This window comes from Somniosus microcephalus, chromosome 3, assembly GCF_052327205.1.
Source record: "Somniosus microcephalus isolate GS21.2 chromosome 3, FLI_Smic_1.0, whole genome shotgun sequence".
In the NCBI taxonomy this organism is placed as follows: Eukaryota; Metazoa; Chordata; class Chondrichthyes; order Squaliformes; family Somniosidae; genus Somniosus; species Somniosus microcephalus.
Genome location: NC_140989.1, coordinates 62,867,727 through 62,892,469, shown reverse-complemented (window position 1 = coordinate 62,892,469; position 24,743 = coordinate 62,867,727). Strand labels below are relative to the sequence as shown.

Genomic DNA, 24,743 nt, shown 5'->3' with positions numbered 1-24,743 from the left:
GAGGTGAAGAACTAAGTGCTGAATTGGCCATTAAGTATTTATACATGCAGCAGCTTGTTGAGAGCGGCTGAAACTTCTCCACAAGTTAGCTGCCTATTTCCTGAGAGACTGGAGAAAAATGGGAAAGGGGAGAGGATTTATTTTGTTAAAAGCCATTGGTAAGATGAGCAATCTTCTTCGAGGTATTGGTTTGTGCTTGTTTTGAAGTCTTAGGACAGTATGTATTCTGGATAATGTGTCTTCGTATTGTATTTTTCCAATATGCATTGCATTAAGTAAAAATGCGCCTGACTTTATGGAGGCATGTGCGCTGCCACGAGAATTTTGTGTTAGACTTCACTTATTTTCTGTTTTGCTAAAGGTCTAATAATTGAGTGGCAGTTTCCTAGGTTCGAAAGAATCTGTAAATCAGATCAAATTAGCTAGTTGTCTGAGTCCAGAAAGAATTTGAAAAAGTGAGGATGGAATTGTATCCAAATCTTGAACCTCCAGTATTTAATTTGCAGCGATCAGGAAAAAGTGCTTTGGAACAAGTTCAAAATCAATTTTTGCGGTCTCTGGCCCAGGGACATATGGATCCAATCTACATTGTTTGATTTCAATATTGTACCACAAGGCACATGAAGACGAGCAAAGTACAGAATCAAGTATTTGTGTTTTGCTAAGGCAGATGTTAATTTGGATTTAAAATGCACTCTTAAACCAACACACCAAACACCATCTGTTGGATCCAAGATTCTTAGAATAGGTTCAACAGTGATGTCTCCAAATACCTAATGCAGGAAATTTGTCTGTTTTTCTAATCAGTTCTACCCCTGAAAATGCTTTATATACTGTAGGTCTGAATCTGGGGATGTTGCAGAATACTGTAACTTCCCTAAATCAACCACTTTATCTGGTTAGTAACCATTATAATTTAGAGCAGAAGTTTAAAGTTTGAAATGAAAGTCTCTCTTTAAAAACTTGTGGGCCTAAATCTGGTGTTTAAAACTGTATGTACAGTAATTGTTTTCTGGAGATTTGTGTCTTTAGATTTGTTATTGAAATCAACAAATCTTCTCTAATTACAAAGTGGTAGTTATGCATCAAGCTTAAATAGTACAGAATGTAATTAAACAATTCAGTTTGCATAAGCTAAGCTGCTGGACCATTTAGATCACCGTTTTATTTTTCCCTTCATGTTCTTCAGTGAAGCAGAAGCAACCAAGTACCAGCTAACCATGATCCTGTGATGTTGAGGATGTTTGTTCACATTGAAATGGAGAGAAAATCTTGTTAGTATTATTGCATCATTTATATGGGCAATGCCTACTAAATTATCCCTACATATTAGAACATTAATATGTGTATTTCTTGTGTCTGAAACGATGACACAAAACTCTTGTTAAAGAAAAAACATGTATAAACTGAGTATAAAGATCCATTTGTAAGCACTGCTGTCATAGTTGTCCAAATGTGGTCATTTGTATGTTGAAATTGTATTTGTAAGAGAATTTGTATTTTTCATGTCAGGATATCCCAAAATGCTTCAGAGCCAATGAATTACTTTTGAAGTACAGTTACTGTTATTATGTAGGCATATATGGCAAATAATTTGTGCATAGAAAGGTTCAACTAAAAGTAAAGATAAATGATCAGTTAATCTGCTTTGACTGTTAGTTGAGGGGTACATTGTTCGTCCGAATAGTGGGAGAACTCCCTGCTTTTCTACTAATAGTGCCATGGGATCTTTGACTTCCACCTGAACAGGCATCAAGGCTTCAGTTTTACATATGATCCAAAAGTTAGCACCCATGATATTTAAAGAACACTCAGTACTGCACTGAAGTGTCAGCATAGATTATGTGCTCAAGTCCCAGAGTGGAGCTTGAACTTCTGACTCAGAAGTGAGAGTATTACCACTGAGCCAAGCTGACTATCCTGGCAGATTTAAAATTGGGTATCTTTTGTTGTTTGATCCCCACTGATCAGTTGGTCAAATCTTATTGAACACAGAACTCTCATTAAAATGAAGAATGTTCATGGTTGCCAAGTTGTGCAGCATATTGAATACCAGAGAACGGTATGTGACTTGGATTGGGGGCCTAAGGAGGACATGAAAAATGAATAGAATTTTTTCCCACAATTAAACTATATAATGATCCTCTCTAAAAGCATTAGTAATATAACTTAGCTTTATAAAAAAGAAATTCTCATATAAACTGATTTTAAAAGAAAGTGTATTGCATATGTCTAGCTTCCAAAGCATAGGTGCTGTTTCATGCTATTTCCAAAGTATAGGGAGATTGAAAGCGCTGAAGCTTGACTTGTCTGTACCTAGTCTGTTACTCCAAGCACCTTCGGACCAGCATATTCAAATGAAAATTGATCAGCTGCATACAGCTTTCTTAAACTGTTTCATGTGTAAAGACCTGAATTTTACTGTGATTTATATTGTACTCCTGCATTGGGATTTCCATCTATTTGTGCTTTTTAAAAAAAAAAAAAAAATGGCTTGTACATTCTGCCCATTGGAAGTTACTGCTTCCAGTTAGCTATCTTCTGATCTAACATGATCTAATAAGAAAGCCAGCCATATGGGAGTTTACTATTTTATTGGATGTTTGAGGAAAATAAGAATGAAAAAATAGAATTGGGGGTTGTTATAAGAAACATTGTAGGATAAGAGCCAGGCCATCTTATTGTGGAGTAGCCCCTTATTGTGAAACTGTTGGATTTAAATGCCAGAAACACACTATATAATCTCTATAAATGTATTGCACACGTATCCTAAAACATCCAGCAGAAAGTGTGTGTAGCAACATTATATCTGTTAAGAGTCCTGTAGACTGATGTACTGTGCATCATATACTTAAATTAGATACTGGGAGGAAGACCATTTTTACATGCTGCACCCCAGCTGCACCAGTTCGGTATGACTGAGCTGCCCCAATGGCGCTCGAAGTTTATTCAATAAGTAGCGAAGCCATACAGACTAGGAAGGTCCCATAGTTCCATGGTCGGCGTTAAATTAGCTGATCTCGGCTATTGTGGTTGATACACTAAAGTTAGCCTCAGTTCTCCACTCCCCTCCTTGATTTAAGAACTGGGGGGCGGGGGGGGTTGGCAATTGCTAGGATTTCCTGATTGCTAGCCAATAACCCTTGTTTGAAGTGTACATCAGATGAGGACAGGATTGGATTTAGTTTTGATGCCCTTTTCCTCATGCTCTGAACCTAATTTTCAAGGCTCACACATGAGTACTGGTCACTTGGGGCAAAGTATCATGGAAGCATACTTGCATACAACAACTTGCATTTGTATAGCACCAATAACATAGAAAGGCATCCCAAGGTGCTTCACAGAGGTGTGAAGGAAAAAAAAGGACGCCGAGTCAAAGAAGGAGAGACGGAGGGGATGACAAAAAAAACTTAACCAAAGATGGGAGTTTCAAGATTGATATTAAAGGGGAGAGGAAAGTGACGGGGTCTGACTGAAAGCATGGAAGAGAGGTTTGAGATGGGGAGGAGCAAGGACATGAAGGGATTTAAATAAAAGGATGAGAACTCAAAATTTGAAGTGTTGGGGATGGCTAGAAGGCTGAAGATGTTTGCAGAAACTTCAGGTTAATGCATTGGGGGCCAGGAACCAATTAAGTCAGCAAGGACAGTGATGATGGGCAAGATGGATTTGGATTAGTTGGAGTTTATGGAGGGTATAGGATAGGAGGCCTAGAAAAATAGAAGCAGGAGTAGGCCATTCGGCCCTTCGAGCCTGCTTCGCCATTCAATACCATATTCCCGCTCTCGCCCCATACCCCTTGATGCCTTTTGTGTCTAGAAATCTATCTATCTCCTTAAATATATTCAGTGACTTGGCCTCCACAGCCTTCTGTGGTAGAGAATTCCACTGAATAAGTTAGTTATAACATTGCTAAAATGTAGCTTTTAAAGACGTGTAAAAAAATTCTCAGAACAACGTTCTGGGGTTACCCAGTTGTTGCCTTTTGTAGAGCTCCCCCCCCCCCCCCAAAACTGGTTGCTGACATGTTTTGGAGACGAGGAGAATGCCCTCTGGTGTAAATGCACTAGCTTTCTTTAATTGAACATTCCTGCTAAGATTCGGAAATAAAATGGGGAGTGGGTTTCAAGGGTGATGAGTTTTATTTAATTTTTAAAAAGCACTGAGGCTCCCATATTGATCCCTGGACTACAGCCTATATGATGTGTGGTGCAGACTGTTGGTCTGTTTGTGTAGCACAGATTATGTTATGTAACCTTGAATTAATAAGTTTTTAAAGTTATATTAAGAGAAAAAGAAAAACAAAATGATGGAGTGGGGACCATTCCGCAACTGACAACTCATGCTATACAGGCTGTGGGTAAAATGATGGAAATCCTTATTAAAGATAAGATCATTGAGCATCTAGATAGAAATTAAATCATTAAAAGTTCATCAATATGGGTTCATGAAAGGAAGGTCTTGCCAATCTAATTTACTGGTTTTCTTGAGGGTGTGACAAAAGAGCTCGATAGGGGTAAGGCAGTGGATGTGGTGTACTTGGATTTCAGTAAGTTCCTCTGGAAAGGTTGGTACTGAAAATAAAGAAAGCGAGAATCAGTGGAAATATATTACAATTAATGCGTAATTGGTTGACCGATGGAGCCAGAGGGTAGTAGTTCGGGGATTATCACCAGCCTAGAAGAATGTTACCAGGGAGGGCCCACAGGGGTCTGTTTTGGGACTGCTTTTGTTTAATATCTTATTAAATTATCTGGAGCTAGGAGTCACAAGCACAATGGCCAAACTTGCAGATGCTACAAAGCTAATGAAGGTGGTAGACGCCAAAGCTGAAAAGCAGCAGGAGGATGGAAACTCTCGTTTAAACAGCACCGAAATATCCGGAATTTTCTATTAACCGGCAAAATTCATACTCCGAAAACAACACCTCAACAACCGGAAATGTTGCCGAGTCCGAGTCTCCCGCGGTGGCCGAGTTAGTCAGTGGGGGTAGTTCTCCAAACTGCCACTACTCTGCTTCTTGGCGCTGTCGGAAGTCCAATTACTGTATACTGCACATTTCTTGATTTTTTAATTTTTGTTTGTTAAAAATAGCCTCGGTAGATAACTCTCTCCGTCATCTGGAATTTTTAATCAACCGGCACCATCCTGGTCCTGTCGGTGCCGGATACCAAAGAGTTTCCTGTACTTGGGAATTAGGCAGGCAAATGGCAGATAAAATTCATTGTAGAGTAATGCAAAGTGCTTCATATGGGGAGAAAAGAACCCGGAAGGGGCTATTAATTGAATGGAAAGAAAATGATGTGAAAATTAAAGTGACCTGGGGGGTCCTCATTGACAATAAATTGAAGCTGTCGTAACAATGCTCAGTGGCTGTGAGTAAAGCAAGTCAGATGTTGGGATGTATTAAAAGGTCAATATTGAGCTGAAATAGTGAGGTAATCCAGCCATGTTATAAATGATTGGTGGGACCGCATTTGGAATACTGTCTACAGTTTTGGCCACCTCAGTACAGAAAGGATATTGTAGCTATTGAAAGGGTACAGCTGAGAGCAACCAGATTGATTGAGGTGATGGATGCATTAGATTATGAGGAGCTTATAAATTGGGTATGTTCTCACTGGAAAAGAGAAGGTTGAGAGATTATGTAATTGTTACTTTTAGGATTCTAAAGGGACTAGATAATGTAGAACAAGCTGTTTCACTTTGTCCAGAACAGTAGAACCAGAGGGCACGGCCTGTGCTTGAAGGGTGGTGAATTCAAATCTGAATGGCCTGTAATTTCCGATAGGAGGCGTTCGCACGCAGGAAGTATCCTATCGAGAAAAAAATCTACGCACTTACCTGAGGGCTCCCGCGGTCTGGACACTTCCGCTCCTGGGCCTCTCCACAGTCGAAATGCGCAGGGCCCACGTATCCCAGGGGCGCAGGCAGTTCGCAAGCGTCCTTGGGATCACGTGGGCCAAGCGAGCCAATGGGAGAAGGGAATCCCCCTTCATACTTTTGACAGATAGACCTGTCAAAAGTATGAATGGATCACTGAAAAAAGACACAAACATTAAATACATTTTTAAAAAACCATCAGTTTCATTGAGTTTAAAATTACATTAAATTAAATATTTTAAGCAAAAATTTAATTTTTTGAAAAAAATAACGCTTTTTACTGGGCTAAAAATAAACTTACCTTTTTTTAAAGTATTTAAAAATTATAATTCAATGAAAAAACTTTTTTTTTACTTTTTAAAACTCTTATGCTGGTAAAAGCAGGCCGTACGCTTGCTTTTACCAGGCGTAAGATTTCTAAGGGTTTTCAGCGGGCGGAGGTTCTGCAGAAAGCGGAACTCTTCCCCCCGCAGAGGCCCTTCTCCAGGGCAGGCGTCCGAGAAATGCCGGTTTTCAGCGCATGCGCTTCGCATGCCTGGAACCGGCATTGCCGATGTCCCTACGGCTGTGTACACAGCTTGTACACATCTGTAGGTACTGTATCGGAAAATACGGGCCAATGTGTGGAAACATTCTTTCAGTGAGCGAGTGGTCAATCTGTGGAACAGGCTTCCCAGGGAGACGGTGGAAGCAAATGGTGTTGATTCATTCAAGTGCAAATTAGAAAGATTTCTTTCAGAAAATAATATTTTGGGAGTTTGTCCATAATTTGAGATAAGACATATGGTAAAGTAGCAAACTTGGGAGGCTAGATGATTTTGGACCTATGGCTTGCAAAGCTTTCCACCATGGGTTTTCTTTGACTCACATCTTAGTCAACAACTTCATTATCGTTGTGTCATGTGAGTACCTGGATGATAGAAGGCGAACTAGATGGAACTTGGTTATTTTTAGTCTAGCAATTCCTATGATACTATGTAAAATAGTGTGTTCATTACAACCAGCAGCAATCTCTAGCCTTGTGTTTTAAAAGCAAATGGGCCAATTTTAACCCTCCCTACTCGGCTGAAAGCAGGCAATCAGGCATTTAAAATGGCCCTTGGAACTTGCCCACTGAAGTTCCGCTGTCTTCCCATGGGTTCTGATTTTAACCTCTTATAAGCAGGTGAGTAGGACGCCTGCTGGAAGCCTGCAGGATTTTTCTTTAAATATGCAGGTCTGGCTCTGTTTACGCCATTGGGGCCCGACTATAATTTTAAGCGGGGTCCTGTGCAGGAAAACCATTGTGACTTCCCTGTTAGGCCAACCTAGAGGAGCCAAGGCCAGTAGGAGACCCTGAAAGGTAAGTAATTTTCTTTTTTTCCCCCTTTCCTTGTGAGCAGGAATGCCCCTCTGCCCCCCCCCCCCCTCCCCGAATCATGAGGTCATCCTGAGATGCCCTCTCCGCGACTTACCTTAGTGCCAGGGAATGTTCCTCCGGTCCCCATGGTGGCCGCCTGCCTCCTGACGTGCGGCTGCCCGCTTGCTAGCTGCTACTTCCGGTCATTTCGTTTTCTACCTGTAGGAATGAGACTCCACAGTTTAAATTGTTCACTTTCTGAGCTGGAGAGGTTGAATGGCAATGCAGGAACATAAATCTCATCATTTAAAAAAAAAGTACATACTCTGTTAAGTACTAGCCCTAACTTTCTGTGGTGAGTTTAATTGGCAATTAATGTGCAAATGCAGCAATTTCTTGAAACTCATGCAGAGATTAAGGGCGAGCTGGCGTTTTCACGAGGCTAAAGGTGGAGCAACGCAAATCGTCCAGCAACTTGTGGCAATTCACAGGGTATCTTCCTCGCCACGAATTGCTGGATGATTTACACGTTAATAACGACGTGCACATTAAACTTGCCATTATTTCGGCAGCAAAATCTAGGCCAATGTTTGGATGTGACCTTTCATCAAAACTCGAACATTTTTTGGGTGATATGATCATCCCTACTGAAGCTACTTTAAAAATAAAAATTGTTTATTTAAAATGGTTAAATCTACATGCCCTCAAATTCAGGTAATCTGCTGCTTGGCTGTCATGGGGCCTTGCATCAGCAAAAGATCTGGTAGTCAGCCAGTTTTGTCTTGAGTGCAGGGTGCACTATCAGTTGATATTATTGTTGTTGTATTTTGTAAAGAGCTTCAGGTCACAATTAACATGATTTATTTGAGGTTAGATTCCCAGTAAAAAGAACTGGACGATTTAAAGTTGCATGAAAGTCTCTACAACTACTTTTTGTTTTCCTATTTAAAATATCTGTAACTGTTCCAAGAAAAAATATTTTTGGGTTGAAAGGCAGAGTTACACAAGACTCCAAAAATGTCAAAGGGGTATGCCCCCAGAACCTGCCGAAAAGTGAATCTCATGCAGTCAGCAGTTGCAACTCCCCAAATCGACCACTGCTGGAAACCATGCTTTTGTATCCTTAAAGGTTTTTTTCTTTTGCATAAGTAATTGGATGTAACTGCGGTTTGTAATGCAAGCCTGTGCCCCACTGCAATTTCAGTGTCATGTGTCCTAACTCTCAAATTCAGGGCTTTTTTTAGCTGTCTGTTTCTTTTGAAGCGGTTGCACAGCTTTTATTAGTTCTCTAGGATAGTATGCATGATGTACACATGTGGATATCAGATCAGGACAAGATCAGGCTCAGCTGTGATGCCTGTTGCAGTCAAATATCATACAGGGCGTCACCATACAGGTTCAACATAGAGAATAATAATTTGGGTGAGGTACCAAAGGATGCCTGGCAGCTATGGAACCATGTCCTGGAATCGAGACGGAAGGCTCTTTTGCATATTAGGCCAGCTCTTTGAAGAGTAGCCTAAGAGAGCCACTCTTCAAAACTTACTATAGTCTCCTTGTGAGCTGGCAGCAAATGGGAAGTGCGTACATGGACTGGCTGTGACATTTTGGCTCCTGTGCATGCATGTAATATTAGACATTGTGACTTCAATAAGTGTGATATCCGAGTGGTAAGGTCCGAAACTGAGAGAAGCGAGCTATAAGGAACAAAACCCAACTGTTTATTACACGGTGTAGCAGAGAGACATAGCTCTTACAGGCTGCAGGCAAAAACACATTTCTTACTGCACGATGCAAGATGGAGGATTCACCTGAGTCATGCCCATAATGCAATGCCACATTACCTTAATAACTGGTGTACCAGGACATTGAGTACATGACCCATTACCTTAAATACTGGTGAATGTGACCCCTTACTATTTGGCTCCATCTGGTGGATAACTTAAACATTACATCCCAGATTACTATAATGAGATTATGCATGATGACATCATGACTCAACACCATGATATTACCACTGAAATGCACTGCCACAGCAGCATATCTCTTCTACTGATTGCATCGTGCATGCTTAGGCCTTCTGAGATTGCTGAATAGTACCAGTTGTGTTGAATTAATGAGCAGTTTTTGTGAAGAGGTCATAGTCCCATGGAACTGGCTCAAAACCGTCGAAACACAGCTTCGAATCATTAGCAGATATCTAGAGACTTTCAGTTTGTGCATCTGGGTTGAGTTTGACCCCAGGTTCCAGGGGTGAAATAGCATAACAGGGCTCTAGTGTGCTTGCCTGTCTCAATAAAGTTACATTTTATCTGCATTGTTTCAGATGTTAACAAACTAAATGTTAGTCTTATTCAAAGTTCATTTTTTAATAACTGGCTTTTAGACTAATATGGCCACTTTTTTTTTTTAAAGTGATGTACTCCCCCCCCCCCCCCCCCCCCACCCACCCTCGTTCGATTTGTTTTCTACACCACACACAATTCTCTAATCAAAGGAGTGGTAATTCTTCATTCTCCTCGCCTCACTGTTACTTTGTTAAACTGAAAGCAAGAGCTCCATGTGCTGTGGCTGCGTATCGATGTTCTCTCTCTCCATAGCACATCACATAACGAGCACCACGTTCCAGCAAATGTTTACAAAGTGAGTTCTAACATGTTTCTCAATGTTCTTTTGAAATGAGTAATTAAACCTTTCAGAAAGATTATGACCTTAGACACAAAAATATAACCTTTTTTAAAAATCAAAGGATGCTATGAATTGAAATGTTTCATGGTTCTCTACATTTCTCATTGTACATGAGGAAAAATGTAGAGATTTTATAAAGTTATTTGTAGAAAAAGTATGTCCATTTTAGAAGCAGTGAGTTTTTAGAACTCCCAACAATTAAGTTAACCTATTTGAGTTATTTTGTTCTTTTCCCCTAGTTTTGATTTTTAACTCAACATGGCTTAGGAAATACAGCTAAGAGTTAATTTCTGATGCTTACATAGTTCCTCTCTCTCAAATAGTTCCTAAAGGTTTAACACATTAAGTAATTCTTTGCCCAGATTGTTCGGCAATAGCTTTGGAATTGGCTTGACATTTCCCTAACTGAAGGCACACTCCGTTGGCTTGGGAGGCTGCTACTAAAAGAATGAACACATGTTGCATTCATTAGATCTCCTTTGGCCCTTGCAGTTTATTCTGAAGATAAAACTCTCTGGTACTGAGAAAGTTGTGGAGTGTTTGCAATTCCAAGTGTATTGTCCCAGAGGAATGTTGGCGTAGCAGAGGATTGTTGTATTTAGCCAGAGCAGAAATGCTCCAAAGTAGTTCAAGGCTTGTGACTGAAGCTTCCAGGTAGCAAGTGCAGTTGTTTGTGTTTAGGACTTTCTTGTAATCGGGGCCTCGCCCCTCCCTGAAGTGTCCAGGACGCTGTCTGCTCCCCTCCCCCTTGCTCTTCAGTGCTTGGTGTGCTCAGACAGGCAGAAGGAACGGGTGGGTGTCTTGTGGAGTTTTTATTTGTGCCAACACAGAAGTGCTTTGTCACCAGCCATCTGGACTGGGAGGATTTCCTTAGAATTCAAAGTATGCTGGAGCTGTGCTTGTTGTGAAATCATTGGAAAGGAGGAGAAAAACAGACCAAACTGGTTTGTTCTTTATAAGAAGGCGAGCATGGAAGACGATTTGCCCTCGGCGTATGATGCCTCAACATTGCTCAACTTCTGCACTGGTAATTCATCAACCGTTTAACAAACTCAAGTTCTTGTTTTATGTTCTCAAATAAATCTGATTGATTAATTTTAGGCACTGATGTTTTTTGTCTTCAAAATAACATTGTGCTAAGTGTATTATGCAATTTAGAAAGGAAAAGTAAGAAATTAATTGATTTACAGTATTAATTAGACTTGTGTTATTTCATTTAAGAAGCTGGGGACAGAAATAGCAAAGAAAATTGAAATCTAGGTGACGAGGGAATGTCTAATTTATCATTACTGTTTCTAATGTTGTACCTGTGTGAATTTATCCAGAGTTCTCGCTTGCTTTTGTTAACTTTTTTAAAAGTTCCTCTCTTTCCCCCTCCCCCAAAATATTTTGATAAATCCAGGTACCTGTACCTGATTTAAAACTTGGCTTTTCTTCTGCTGGTTGCGTGTAAACAGCATTACATTAAATATGAATACTCCCCATTTTATCTTAAATCTGGTTTACACAGCGCAAGTATTTCTATATATTATGTTTTTCAAACTTGTTTGAGCAAATGGACTAAATCATATAGCAGATAGGATTTAAAGAAGCTGGAAATTCAGAGTTGTTGAAAAGGAAACGTTTTTTATTTATAGTCATCATGTAAATAAAAAAGTATTACTTTGCGAAAAAGGAATGCTGTACAGTATTTCTTTTGCCATACATAATATTCACAATTTGGGGAAATAGCACAAAGATATTTGAAGTTGGAATGCCATTGTGTGGACCTCAAAGAAACAACTAGTATGTTGTAAAACTGGTACGGGTATGCATTTATTTCCCTCTTAACTGCTCGATTTAATTTGAAGGTAGAATTCAAATGTGTCTGCCGTTGGATGCTTTTTAAAAAAGTTGCAGAAAAATCCTTACATGTCACTAGGACTATTGATGCTATTCTAAGGGGAGTAGCTATTGCTGATTCATAACTGTCATAATATTATTCTGACTCTGAGGTGGCTACCCAGGTGTGTAGTGACACTGTTTGGGAATTCACTACTTCCTAATTATACTTTGCTGTGTCTATTAGGGGGTTTGCTACACTAATTGAATCAAAGCAGAGTGTTGAAGCAATCACTGGCCTAGTTTTAAAATTGCAGGCCTTGGAATTTATTGCCATTATATTGTATTTTCTTCCAGAAGTATATAAAAGCAGCTATTAAAAAGAAAAAAATGCAAATGCTGGAAATCTAAAATAGAAATAGAAAATGCTGGAAATACACGGCATTTATAAAAAGAAAAGACAGGTCAACATTTAAGATGTATACCCTTCTTCAGAACAGAGAGATAAGCAATTCCTTTGGCCGCGATTTTGAGTGCAGGTTTGGAGGCGGGTCCGCTGTCAAAATCGAAATTATTGACAGCGGTTTGGGTACCCACTCCGAACCCGCCTCCATGTAAGTTTCCAAAGTATCGGGTCTGCGATTTCAGAACAGACCCGACACCAAGGGGCGGGGGAGGCATTTAAGATAGTTAAATGCTTGTTAGCTACTATTTTGCCAGCCTATTTCTATTTTACCACTTTTTTTTAATGGGCTTCATGTCGTTCGGTGGTCAGGTCAGGTTCTCTATGTCTCCCCATTGCTGTGAATAGGTGACAGCTGCAAAAGTGGTCTGAAAGCTACCATTTCACAGCTGGTCACTTTCCAATGTCAAAAGCTTGAGCCTTCAGGACTTATGAAGACACTTTTGAGCTGTATGCAGTTTGGAAGTGTTTGGAGTAAAACTCTCTATCCACTGTCACCTCCTTGGAGCAAGCTTTCTCACCATCGACAGATCGCTTCTGTCATCTCAACTTCAGCTGCCATCTATTCCAGCAACATCAGTGCCCTTGAAAAAATCTCACCGTGGTCCTCTGAATCCTTCCACAATCAGCCCCATCACCACCAACAACACCAACCTTCTCCGCAATCACCTGATGCTGCACATGACACAGGGCATCAGCACCCGACAACATTGCTGCCAGCGATGGCATCACCGTGGCCAGATTTACTTCACTTGACACTGTACACCCTGGCTGCCACATGATGCGCCAGGTTGACACCACCCCACCAGCACCATAAAGCATCCCTACAAAGTCCAAGCCATTCCTTTCACACTCATCACAATGTGGGGGCGGGGGGAAGTTATGTCTCAACATTCACTGGAACTCACTAAGACACTTCCAAAGGTGAGCACAGATCTGTCCAATAAGGTAAAGTGTTGAAAATATAGATTTCAGTGTTTGAAAACACATTAACAGAAACTTCACATGGACATTGGCTAAACCACCCAGTTGTTCTGATGAGGGGTCGCAGATCTGAAACGTTAACTCTGTTTCTCTCTCCACGGATGCTGCCTGGCCTGCAGAGTATTTCCAGCATTTTCTGTTGCCTACCCTTGTGTGTTAGTTCGTACGTTTGCAGTAGGTTGAGGGTGAGTGTGAGGGGTGGCTAGTGAGATAGGAAAGTGATAATGTAGAGAGAGAGGGATGGGTGGAGGTGCAAGGTAAGTTGGTGTGAGTAAAGATGTGCAGGAGTAGGGTAGGGAAGACAGAGTGATGGGGATGTGATGAGTGGCACAGCAGAATGAGGTTGAGTGTGGCTTTGCAGTAACGTTTCGTGATCTACTGAGATCATTGAAAGGCTTGTGCCACTGCAGCCTGGCCCTCCTGACGACACCCCTGCTTGTGCCCTCCTGTGCAATGTGCAACCAGGTGCATTGATCTCCTGGGGAGGTCTTTGCTGCCCATGGGAAGGGAAAAGAATCTCCCTGCATGCTGTGACTCCCTCCATGAGGGAGTAATGGGAGAGCCTGGGTGCAGCCGTGCACCTTTGTGCAGTGATTGTCAGTGTTTGCAGCACCTCAATGCTGTAGAACACTGACAGCAGAACTGTCTAGATCAATTTGGACATGGCCCCTTTAAGGAAACTGGCTGATGACGTGTCATCAAATGACGTCATCAGACCGGCTTCCTATAAATTGGCCGGGAACTTTGCAGGGCAGGCTTTAGAAGCCCAATCAACAAAAAATCGCTTGGAGAGTGCAGGCTGCAGCAGGCAGCGGGCTGGGACCGCGACACCGACCCCGGCCACCCAAGACCCGCCTCAGTCGGCTAAATCGTGGCCTTTGTTTTTTGCTTTCTTACCTTCCAAAAGGGCTTGCTTATCTTTCAGTTTTCAGTTCTGAAGACAGTACACATGAAATTTTACCCTATGTTAAAAATGGTCCACTGAGTTTAAACTTGGATTGACATTTGCCCCAGCAGCAGGGCACAGAGTACAGTATATAACCTAACATTGACATTCTGATGATACTAGAGGGTTTAACCAATCCCAGTATTGATCTTGATTCTACAGTGATTTAATGTCCTTTTGTGATGTGTTGAATAATTATAGATATAAATTATAAAGAAAACAGCATTTCTATCGTAACTTTCACACCCTCAATGTCCCAAAGTGCTTCACAGAAATGAAGATGGTTTAATGTCTCATTGGAAGGTAGCGTCACCGACAGTGCAGCAGTACAGTATCACACTGAAGTGAGAGCCCAGATTTTATGCTCAAATGCAGGGAGAGGGGCTTGAATTCACTGCCTTCTGACTCGGATGAGATTGCTCCCACTGAGCCAAGCTCCTACAGGCGGTGTATTGTGTAGCAAGGTCTACACGACTTGTAGTCAAGGTTGGGTAAAGGCAACAAATTATAAGGTGCTGCTTCTGTCAGATAAAATTTTGAAAGTTAACCTACTTATAACAGTAACAGCAACTTGCATTTATATAGCACTTTTAACGCAGAAAAATGCCCCAAGGTGCGTCAGTTGTACTGTGTCATTCATTGTTTGTGGGTTTTGAACCTGTGAATACAAATTTTATAAGTGTATATATATTCTTGTAGAGAGAATCTACACAGTGATCTAAAGGCTCATGAATTTAGGGTAGTTAGTGTTATTTGAAATTTAGTTGGATTGCAAGATTTTGGTCAAATGACCACCACACCAATAAAATATTTGGGGAGAAAAAAATAAAACACTTTGGTAATCAAAACCCTCGCTCTCAATTAGTGCCCTCGGAACTTTGTGTAATAGGATTGTGAATTTGATTTGTTCTGTTACATAACTTTCACCTAGCACAAGCTCAGACTGGCACGCTGTGGGGGGAAAAAAGGTTCGGAAATATTTTAATTTGGTAATTGTAAACCCTGCCCAGTATTGAAATACATAAATGTAAATCTGCAAGCAGCTATAATTATGTTCAGTTCCCTAAAGCAAATCTGGCAAAGTTATTCTCTTTCACAGGTGTGTGACTAAAAGTTGTGGGATAACTTAGTTATATTGATGCTGAAGAAAAAAAATCCCATATTCCCATACAGAGCTGTTGTTTGTTTATCAGCGGTTTTAATCACACCAGGAATTATTCTGGCTCGATCCATACTTGATGGACCAGATAACCTGTTTCTTTGCTGTAATATTCTATTCCAATATGTGGTTTAAAATTTTTTTTTTTTTTTAATTGTTTAAAAACAAAATTATATGCATGCATGAAGTTTATTATTGAAACAAGGCCTCTGGGTTCCTGCTAAATGTTTCACAGGTTTTTTTTAAAGTAGTAATAGATGAATCTTTTACATCCATCTAGAACAGGCAGATGGGGGCGGGGGGAGAGAGGGAGTGCATTGGAGTTTACTTGAAAAGATCTTTTAAGTGAGTAGGTAGGATCCTGATTTTAAAAAGAATGGTTGGTGCAGTAGAGAAGACCTACACTTGCCACGCAAACACTTCTTTGCCTCAGGCAGACATTTTATAATGCAGTCCAGTCATGTTTATGGTATATTGACATACAGAATCAGCATTCAGCTAAAATTACTGCACTCTTCCTTGTACTCTACGTCTGTTTCAAACTGAATTAACAGTCAGCTAATTTGCGCAATGGGGTATTTTGCCCGAAGTGTTGACCTAATGGGCATTTGGACTACATATTTCAAGGTCCAAAATATTTTTGAAAACCTCATTGTCTATACTGAATGCCTGATTAAGGGCAGAAAAAGTTCTATGCATGTTCACATTTAGTACAGTATGTGGACATCTGCCCTGAGGTGTCAGCTTACATTGTGATCAAATCCTGGAGTGCTTAAGGTGAGGTAGAGTGCGCAATTTTTACATTTTACGCAAGATTAAAGTATTATGGTAAATTATAAATACGTAAGTTACAATAACATCATATCCAATTAACTTTATGGGGGATAATGAAACTCTGTGTAATGCAGGGAAGAATATAGCTGTTGTTACACTGTTCCTTCTCCCATTTAATTATCTGATAAAAGTTGTAATTTTTATAATAAAGGTAATAACCACTTTATCTGCTTGTCTTCCTTGATTTTATCATAGATTAGTGCTTTGTCAGACACATGGCAGATAAAATTTAATAATGCAGAGAAGTGTGAAGTGTTGCATTTTGGAAGGAAGAATGAGGTGAGGCAATATAAACTAAATGGTACAATTGTAAGGGGAGTGCAGGAACAGAGAGACCTGGGGGTGTATGTACACAAATCTTTGAAGCTGGCAGGACAAGTTGAGAAGGCTGTTCAAAAAAGCATATGGGATCCTTGGCTTTATAAATAGAGGCATAGGGCTTGATTTTCCAAGCCCCGAGGCGGCGGGTTTGGAGGCGGGAGTGGTGGGAAAATTGCAGAATCAGGGGGCAGGAACCCATCCCGCCCCCAACCTGCCTCCATGCCAATGTCCCAGGAGGCGGGTACCTGACCTGTGCTGGGAGCTGCCTCCCTGAGGCGGGAAGGGGATTAGTGCCAATTAACTTCCTGTTAACAGGTAGTTAACAGGCAGTTTTTTTTTGCCTAATCCCTATTTTTAGCCCTGACGTGTGGGCTGTCCGACGGCTCCGAACCACGCCAAGTTAGCGAGGTGGGCCGTCGGTCTGCAGGGGTTGGAGGGGTCGAGATGTCCGTTGTGCAGGTGAGTGATGGGTACATGTGTGCAGAGGTAAGTGTAAAGCGTTTTAATAAGTTTTACTTACCTTTACTTTCTCCTGCAGGCTTCCTTCCTTCAGTTCTCAGGAGTCCCTCAGCTCACCGGCACAGAAAGCAGAATGGCCGCTGAACTGTCAAAATCTGCAGCCTCTGCTTTCTGGTCTGGAGAGCTCTCTAACTGAGTCTGAGTGGAAGGACTCAAGTTAGAAGACAGATTGTCCGTGTTTGACAGATTCACAGAGCTGTCAAACGCTGATTTTTCATCTGTCAAAAGCTCTTGACAGATGAAATGTCAATCGCTGGCGTCGCCAGTAACCAGGTGTCCCTTAATTGGCCTGCTGAGCCCGCTAGGCGGGCTTAACTAGATCAATCAAGGGAAAATAGCGTGGGTTGGCCACAAGTCGATGGAGGCGGGACTACAACCCAAAAAGTGGGAGTCCCGCCTCCAAAAGCTCCCTATTGACAAAATCGAGTCCATAGAGTACAAAAGTAAGGCAGTTACGCTAAACCTTTATAAAACACTGGTTAGGCCTTAGCTGGAGTGTTATGTCCAATTCTGGGCATCACACTTTAAGAAACATGTCAAGGCCTTGGGGAGGATGCAGAGGAGATTTATTAGAATGGTACCAGGGATTCAGTTATGTGGAGAGAATAGAGAAGCTGGGATTGTTCTCCTTAGATCAGAGAAGGTTAAGGGGAGATTTAATAGAGGTGTTCAAAATTATATGGGGTTTTGATAGAGAAACTTTCCACTGGCCGGAGGGCTGGTAACCAGAGGACACAGATTTAAGGTAATTGGCAAAAGAAGCAGAGGGAGACGAGTTTTTTTACACCGAGTTGTTATGATCAGGAATGTACTGCCTGAAAGGGTGGTGGAAGCAGATTAAATACTAACTTTCAAAAGAGAATTGGATTAATACTTGAAGGTGAAAAATGCAGGGTTGTGGAGAAAGAGCATGGGAGTGGGACTAATTGGATAGTGCTTTCAAAGAGTTTGCACGGTGGGCCAAATGGCGGCCTCCTGTGCTGTATGATTCTATGATTGTCACCATATTGATTTTGGTGAAAATGGCTGTTGATATTCATTTTGCTAGCAGAGCATTATACTTTTATTTCAAAAATTCTCCCCTGCTGGGATGTGTACTTCTGCCCTCACTAGAGTTATCATGTTAGTCCCAGAGCAATGCTCTTCAGAGAATGTATAAAGGCGCCTGTTAGAAGTACAGTACAAAGTTTTCAAAACCTGTCAGGCATCCTCCTCTTTGTGTAATGAATCTGTTTGAAGTACTTATCCCAGTTGGATAATTTTAATATACTACTGTTTCTTTTAGTCTAATGTGAAATTTCCATTGAGGTACATTCCCACTTGGTATTCAGTTTCAAAATTTACTTTTAATTCTGGATGAAAAAGAAAATTAGCATAGTGTCATAATGTTCTTATGTTACAATCACAATGGACATGCTGTACATTTCAACCTTATACGAAACCTGTGATAAATTCAAGTTTTCATGATTTGAGGCAATTAGTTCTTCATGATTGTAACATTAACCTTCTGACTGCTAACAAGATTACTTGTCCAAGTACTGTGTGATTGTGTGAACTGGCCACCAATATACTTGGCACAGCCCTTTCTGCATTGTATGCAGTTCTGTGTGCTTGATGTGTGACCATGTCAATCTTCAAAACCTGGTCTGCAAAATTGACCTTCAACTTGAATTTCAACCAGTGATGATGAATTTTTAAAATGTTGCTCCCTTTGCAACAAAGAATGTTGGAAGCAAGGAAAGAAGAATTCAAGGAGGATGATGGTTTTCATACATAAAAAGAAAGGTTAAAATAGAATTTTAGTAAAACTGTAAAATTAAAGCTAACCTAAAAAACGACACATCTTAAATAGGGAAGGATCAGTTTAAACATGAAAAAGGGACAGTGGGGTGTGCACATTTTTTAGTAGTTTATGTCCAGTGGCAATATATATTTGTATAGCACCTCTCATGTAAGAGGCCGTCTCAGAACACGTAACAAAGGAAAAAGTGTATATCATGCAAGGGTGAGAGAAACTGGCACGAGGGATAAGAGATTAGGATGAGTGGGTTAGGGAGAACATTCCAGAGATGGGATTAATAAGGTAAAAGCCATACCTGAGGATCTAGTATCTTACTGTAATAATGTTTATATCGGTGTTGCAGAATATGAGCTGAAAAATTGGTCAGCTTGGGGAGATGGGGATTTTGCTGAGCTTGCGAACAGTTTAAGGATTAATAGTGTTTGTGCGTTGGACTTTCTAATGTGTTTCAGAAGGAAGAATCTTTATTGTATTTTAATGGACTCATGATTTGTAAGTCGAATATTTAGTTTCTTTACATTGTTGGTCAGTATCTCCTCCAAACCCATTTCACTGACGAGGACAACAGTACACCTGGTTTCAAACAAAGCTACTACAAAATCCATCAACAGGAAACTCTCTTTTTACCGGCACCGAAATAACCGGAAATCTCTCTTAACCGGCAAAATTCAGGAGTAGGTTCAGGTAAGTTTTACTTTATTAGTGGCCATGCAACAGGGACGCCTGGATCTGTGGCCGTGTAACCGGAGTCCCTGCACCTGTTGCCATGCAACAGGGTCACCTGGATCTGTGGCTGTGCACGGGGCTCTCGTACCTTAGTAAGTATACCTCTCTGTAATCCAGACTTTTTGATCAACCGGCAGCACACCGGTCCTGCTGGTGCCGGATAAAAGAAGAGTTTCCTGTAAATAGCTAACTAAATTCTTAGCTTTGTGATTATTGTGTCTTTCCTCTGAGAGCGTGCAGAATTGGATGGCGGTGTTGTGCACAGAATTTAGCATAAACAGTTCTGAACAGCAAGTATTGACATACAAGCTTCAAACTTGCAAAAATCAGTCCAGTACCGTTAGAAACCAAGTACCTGCACTGTATTATTGCTCTACAAATAATAAGGCATATTAACATTGAAACATTAACACCAACTGCAGGTGTGCAGTATTTCTGCCATTGTAGGCACTCTGACATGAAGAGTCTGACCTGTCAGTACTGCACTCTTCCAGGACATAGAAGTGCCTGTAGACCAAATTATAAGTGTGTAATGCATTTTACACATTTCCTTATGCCAGTGTACTGAATCATCATTTATAACAATCCTTCAGGACAATAAGATCTACAGTATTCTAACTTGTGGATGTTAAAGAAAAGACCTGAATTACTGAGTGCAATGTGCCAGGCAGTGCATGGTTGTGAACAGCCGCTGAGATCCTGTTCAGCATAGCATGAACTTTTTCACGCTTTGTAAGTAATCTGTTCGTTATGCTGTAGAGGATATCTGATGGTCTGAAAAATAAAAGGGAGAAGCAATTCACATAGTTTTAAAATCATTACCAATAAACAGTTGATTCAGACGAAGTTTAACCAGCTTTAAAGCGGCAGGTTTTTTTTTTTGCCTTTTTGAGTGCAAATTATTCAGTTACTAGTTGAAACTTGTAGGTAATTTGAAATTCTTTCATTTACTATAGGCAGCAGTTCTTAAATAGGCTACATAGAAACTAGGAGCAGGAGTAGGCCATTCGGCCCTTCGAGCCTGCTCCGCCATTAAACGAGATCATGGCTGATCATCCAAACCCTAGCACCCGGTCCCTACACCGACAGCCATCCCACCCAAACCCTATCCCCGTAACCCCACATATTTAATCCCCCCTAACACTAAGGGCCAATTTTTATCATGGCCAATCAACCTAACCCGCACATCTTTGAATACTTCCCATTTCTTAGTTTCAAGAGTACATTAGTACCAACATTGTTTTTGCCAAATGTTGTTACAAGGAAAGTGTGATCACTAAGTTGCTACATACTGGTATGTTAGCAGTCCGGTAACGCAGTATATTTCAGGAATGGCATTAATCAGATCACTTTTGTCTCCAATGGCAAAAGAATATCATCAAAATGAATTTTCATCGTCACAGCAAAATCTTTATTACAAATATAAATTTGCTTTGGTGATTCCATTTATTAATGGCCAGTATTGCTGTTTATTTTCAATTTTTTATTTTATAATTTAATACATTTTGCAAATAAATGCAGCATTAACCAAACACAAGAATTGAGAACATTTTGGAGATATTAACATTACAGTGGTTATAATTCTCATGACTGAAAAGCTTAAAGCTTGCAACCACTTTAGTGAATACACGAGTGGGATTGGGACACGAGTGGGATTGGGGAACAAGTGGCAACATTGGACACTAGCCTCACTGAGTCAGAATCAGCTCTCTTCCTCCTACTGTCAGTACCCTAAGCAGCCCTCCAGATCTGTCTATAATTAGTATTATTGCATAAAAAGATCCAACTCTCTGAAAGGAGCAGAAATTGGCCAACATGTACGTGCAAGATACCGTTTCAATGTTAGTGTATCCATTCCACCATGCAGGTGCCTTTCCATCTTTTCAGAGCCTCAGTATAATTCATTTAGCAAGAATGGTAATGTCAATGGGTGAGCTTTGTCCTAACACTAAGATGTTGCTGTAAAGAATCGGTAACATGTAGTTGAACAAGATCTCGGATCTTCCACTCCATTATGTTTTCAAATAGCAATAATGCACCACTCCCAAAACCAGCTCCCATATGCATATTCAGACAGTACATGGGATAAAGTTTCCTTTCTTTGTTGGCATATTCCAAACAAACTACCCCTTAAGGCAATTTTGTAGTGCCTTGTGTTAGAGCTAACACGCAGCTCCATAAAATTGTCAGGTTGCAGTGCATTAACTGTACTTGATACAGTTTCTGCCTAGTAACTCAATGGGCCAGAAATTCGCGGCCAAAGGCGTGAGTGCGCTCGGGGTACTCACGCATCTGGCCGTTGGAAATGCCGGCGTTCAGCATGAACAGCGCATGCGGGGAACGCCGGCATTTCCAGACCTCGAGCGCGTGCGACTGCACAGGCAGCGCTTGCGCAGTGAACTTCGTAGATTTCATTCATGAAATCCGTGAGGGTAAGTCCTCAGAAGTTACACTTGAAAAAAGCAAGTGTAAAGTGGTTCATTGGCTGCGGAGGAAGAAACATTTTATCGTGGAGCTTCTGAAATGCAATATTTTTGTTTGGGAAAGGGAGGGAAGTTATTTTAAGAAATTTTAAGTAAGTTTTAAAGTTAAAATTTTTTTTTTTTTTTTTTTTTTTTAAAAAGGGTTTTCAGAACGGTAGGTAGAAGGAGCAATTGTGGCTGTGTGAATGGAATGTGAGAATGAGTTATGTATGTATGTCCACATATATTCCTTTACGTATATGTATGTATGTTTTATATTCCTTTACTAATGTGTATGAATGTATGTTTTTAATTATGATTTTCAAATAAGTTACTTTCTCTGAAAGTCATAATTAAATAATACATTCATACACAAGTAAAGGAATATATACATAACACGCAAAGGAATATATACAGACATACATACTTTCAGAAGCTCCACGATAAGAAATATCTTCCTCCGCAGCCTCTGGCGCAACTGTACCCATGCTTTTTTCATGTGTAAGTTGTAAGGACTTGACCTCACTGAAAGCAGTAATGAAAGCGGCGAATTATACTGCGCACGCGCTGCCTGTGCAGTCGCACGCGTTCTGCCTCTGAACCCCTTCGTTCAGAGGACAGGAAATGCCGGTTTTCCCCAAAAGCACTGTGCATGCTGAAAACCGGCATTTCATCCGGCCAGATGCGTAAGTACCCCGACCGTACTCGCGCAGTTGGAAGGGAATTACTGGGCCAACATTTTACATGTCAATAAAATGAAAAATTTAACAATTGCACGACTTGCCCCCTCGCGTCTGCGACTGAGGGTCCAAGGAGGTGCATTGCGCAAGAGGTCATCATCGTACGTATCCTCTCACTGTTCCCTTTGGGGAACTGTATGAAGTGGTGGAAGGATTTATGGCCGTGATTAACGCTCATTCCGTGACCGTAACCATCTTTGAACCAGCCATTAGGGTAGTTAGTCCTATGGCGGGAGGGTTTTACGGGCTCCCACAACCCATCTGAGGGGGGGGGGCCACCAACACCCACGGACGCAAGTATCCCGCTGGATGTCCACCCAGAATTTAAAGTTGGAACTCCGACTCCACTTGCCGGGACTGTCTGGAGTGGGGTTCAAAACCCTACTCCTTCTGGCCCAGCGGCGGGGATGCTTACTGCTACGCAAAAGGCCCACTCCGCACAAAAGGTGACACCCATACGTTTCCTGCGCCTTTTCCCTCCCCGTGACTGGAGCCCTATGCTGCCATTTCACGTTGCTAATCGGATTGGGCCTTTGTCATAGCGGTAGGATCCCCGCCGCTGGGCCAGATCAGGGTAGGGTTTCGAACCCCGCTCCAGACAGTCCCGGCAAGTGGAGTCGGAGCTCCGGCTCTAAATTCTGGGTTGACATCCAGTGGGATATTTGCGTCCGTGGGTGTGGGTGGCCCCCCCTCCTTGTATAGCTTGTGGGAGCCCGTAAAACCCTCCCGCCATAGGACTAACCGCCCTAATGGCTGGTTCAAAGATGGTTACGGTCACGGAATGAGCATTAATCACGGCCATAAATCCTTCCACCACTTCATACAGTTCCCCAAAGGGAACAGTGTGAAGACACGTATGACGACGACATTGCTAAATAAATAAATGGAATTAAAAACATTCTTTTAGGGCTTTTAAAAGTCTTTAAATTGCTTTAATTCTCTTTAAAACTACTTCAGATTACTCAAAATAATGTAAACATTTTAAAAAGTTTATAAAAGTTACCAAAATCTTCAAAAAACTTCCAAAAACCTATTTAAACTGCTGCTTTGCATGTAAAAATGATTAGCAGCTTGACAGAAACATTGGGGGCGTGTCCAGTGAAACTGAGACCTCAAGGGGCGTGTCTCACTTACACTGCACGCTCCTGGCTTCGCGCTGGCTGCACTCCTGGGCGGCGTGACGTCATACGCTGCCCGGGATTCTTCTTTTTCATTCACCAAGTCCAGGCGTCCCTGGAGCTGATCGTCAGTAGCGCGGGGTAAGTGTAAATACGGGGCTTGCACGCGCTGCAAGCCCCGTTCTGGAATTTCTGGGCCATTGCCTCTTATCTTGTATACTGTATAATGTATTCATCATTTCTCCGTAATTGACGGAAGGAAAATGTATGATTTGATGCCATATTGATTTGTGTCATTGTTATTGTGACCTTTATCACCCTGTTATTGTGACCTTTATCACCCTATCATTAATGTCCAAACTTAAAGAAAACTATACACTTGGCAGGATTCTATTTTTAATGTACTGGTTGCTGCCAACACACACTACCTAAACACTGTTTTCCATAATATGCTTGGAGTTATAAAGCATCATTCAGTGCTGAAATATATATTAATGATCCTATTCTCTTGTGTACTTCAGTATCACTGATTGATAGATATCAGGTGGAGGAAGTGACCTTGCACAGTGCAACACACATTGAGGTGATTTCCACTAGATTCGAAATTGACTTAACTTTTCAAGTGTTTTTTGTAAAACTTTTTAAAATTTTGAAATCTGTGTTAACAGTACCTCATTATTTTGAGGTGCAGTGAACTACTATGGCTTGGTTAAACTCATGCCATCTTGAGCCTCTCTTCAGCATGCCTCAAAAGAGTAGTACAAGAAGAGTAGAGGCAAATGGAGTTGCCTGCAGAATGTCTATTTTATAATAAATGACAAATAACTAGCAGTTAATACTAATTTAAATTCTGGGTTTTGCTGATGACCATAAATTGCTTGAGCTTTCCTTTTGCAATTTCACTTCACCAGAATTACTGTTAAAATACTGTGTTGTAAC

General features: G+C 41.0%; 1 protein-coding gene across 11 annotated transcripts in view; it reads left to right on the top strand.

Annotated features, from left to right (window-relative positions):
* eml4 (EMAP like 4) overlaps nt 1–24,743 on the top strand; it is a 334,770-nt gene that overhangs the window by 124,025 nt on the left and 186,002 nt on the right. For 2 of the 11 annotated variants that reach the window (XM_085980755.1, XM_085980746.1), the window contains exon 1: nt 10,732–10,937. The exons of 2 other annotated variants lie outside the window; for them this stretch is intronic. In XM_085980755.1, the coding sequence (XP_085836881.1) occupies nt 10,880–10,937 (58 nt within the window). In that variant the 5' untranslated portion in view covers nt 10,732–10,879. Of the gene's footprint in view, nt 1–1,200; nt 1,275–10,730; nt 10,938–24,743 lie in introns of those variants that run through there. 7 more of the 11 variants (XM_085980768.1, XM_085980763.1, XM_085980770.1 and 4 more) reach the window with 5 other exon arrangements.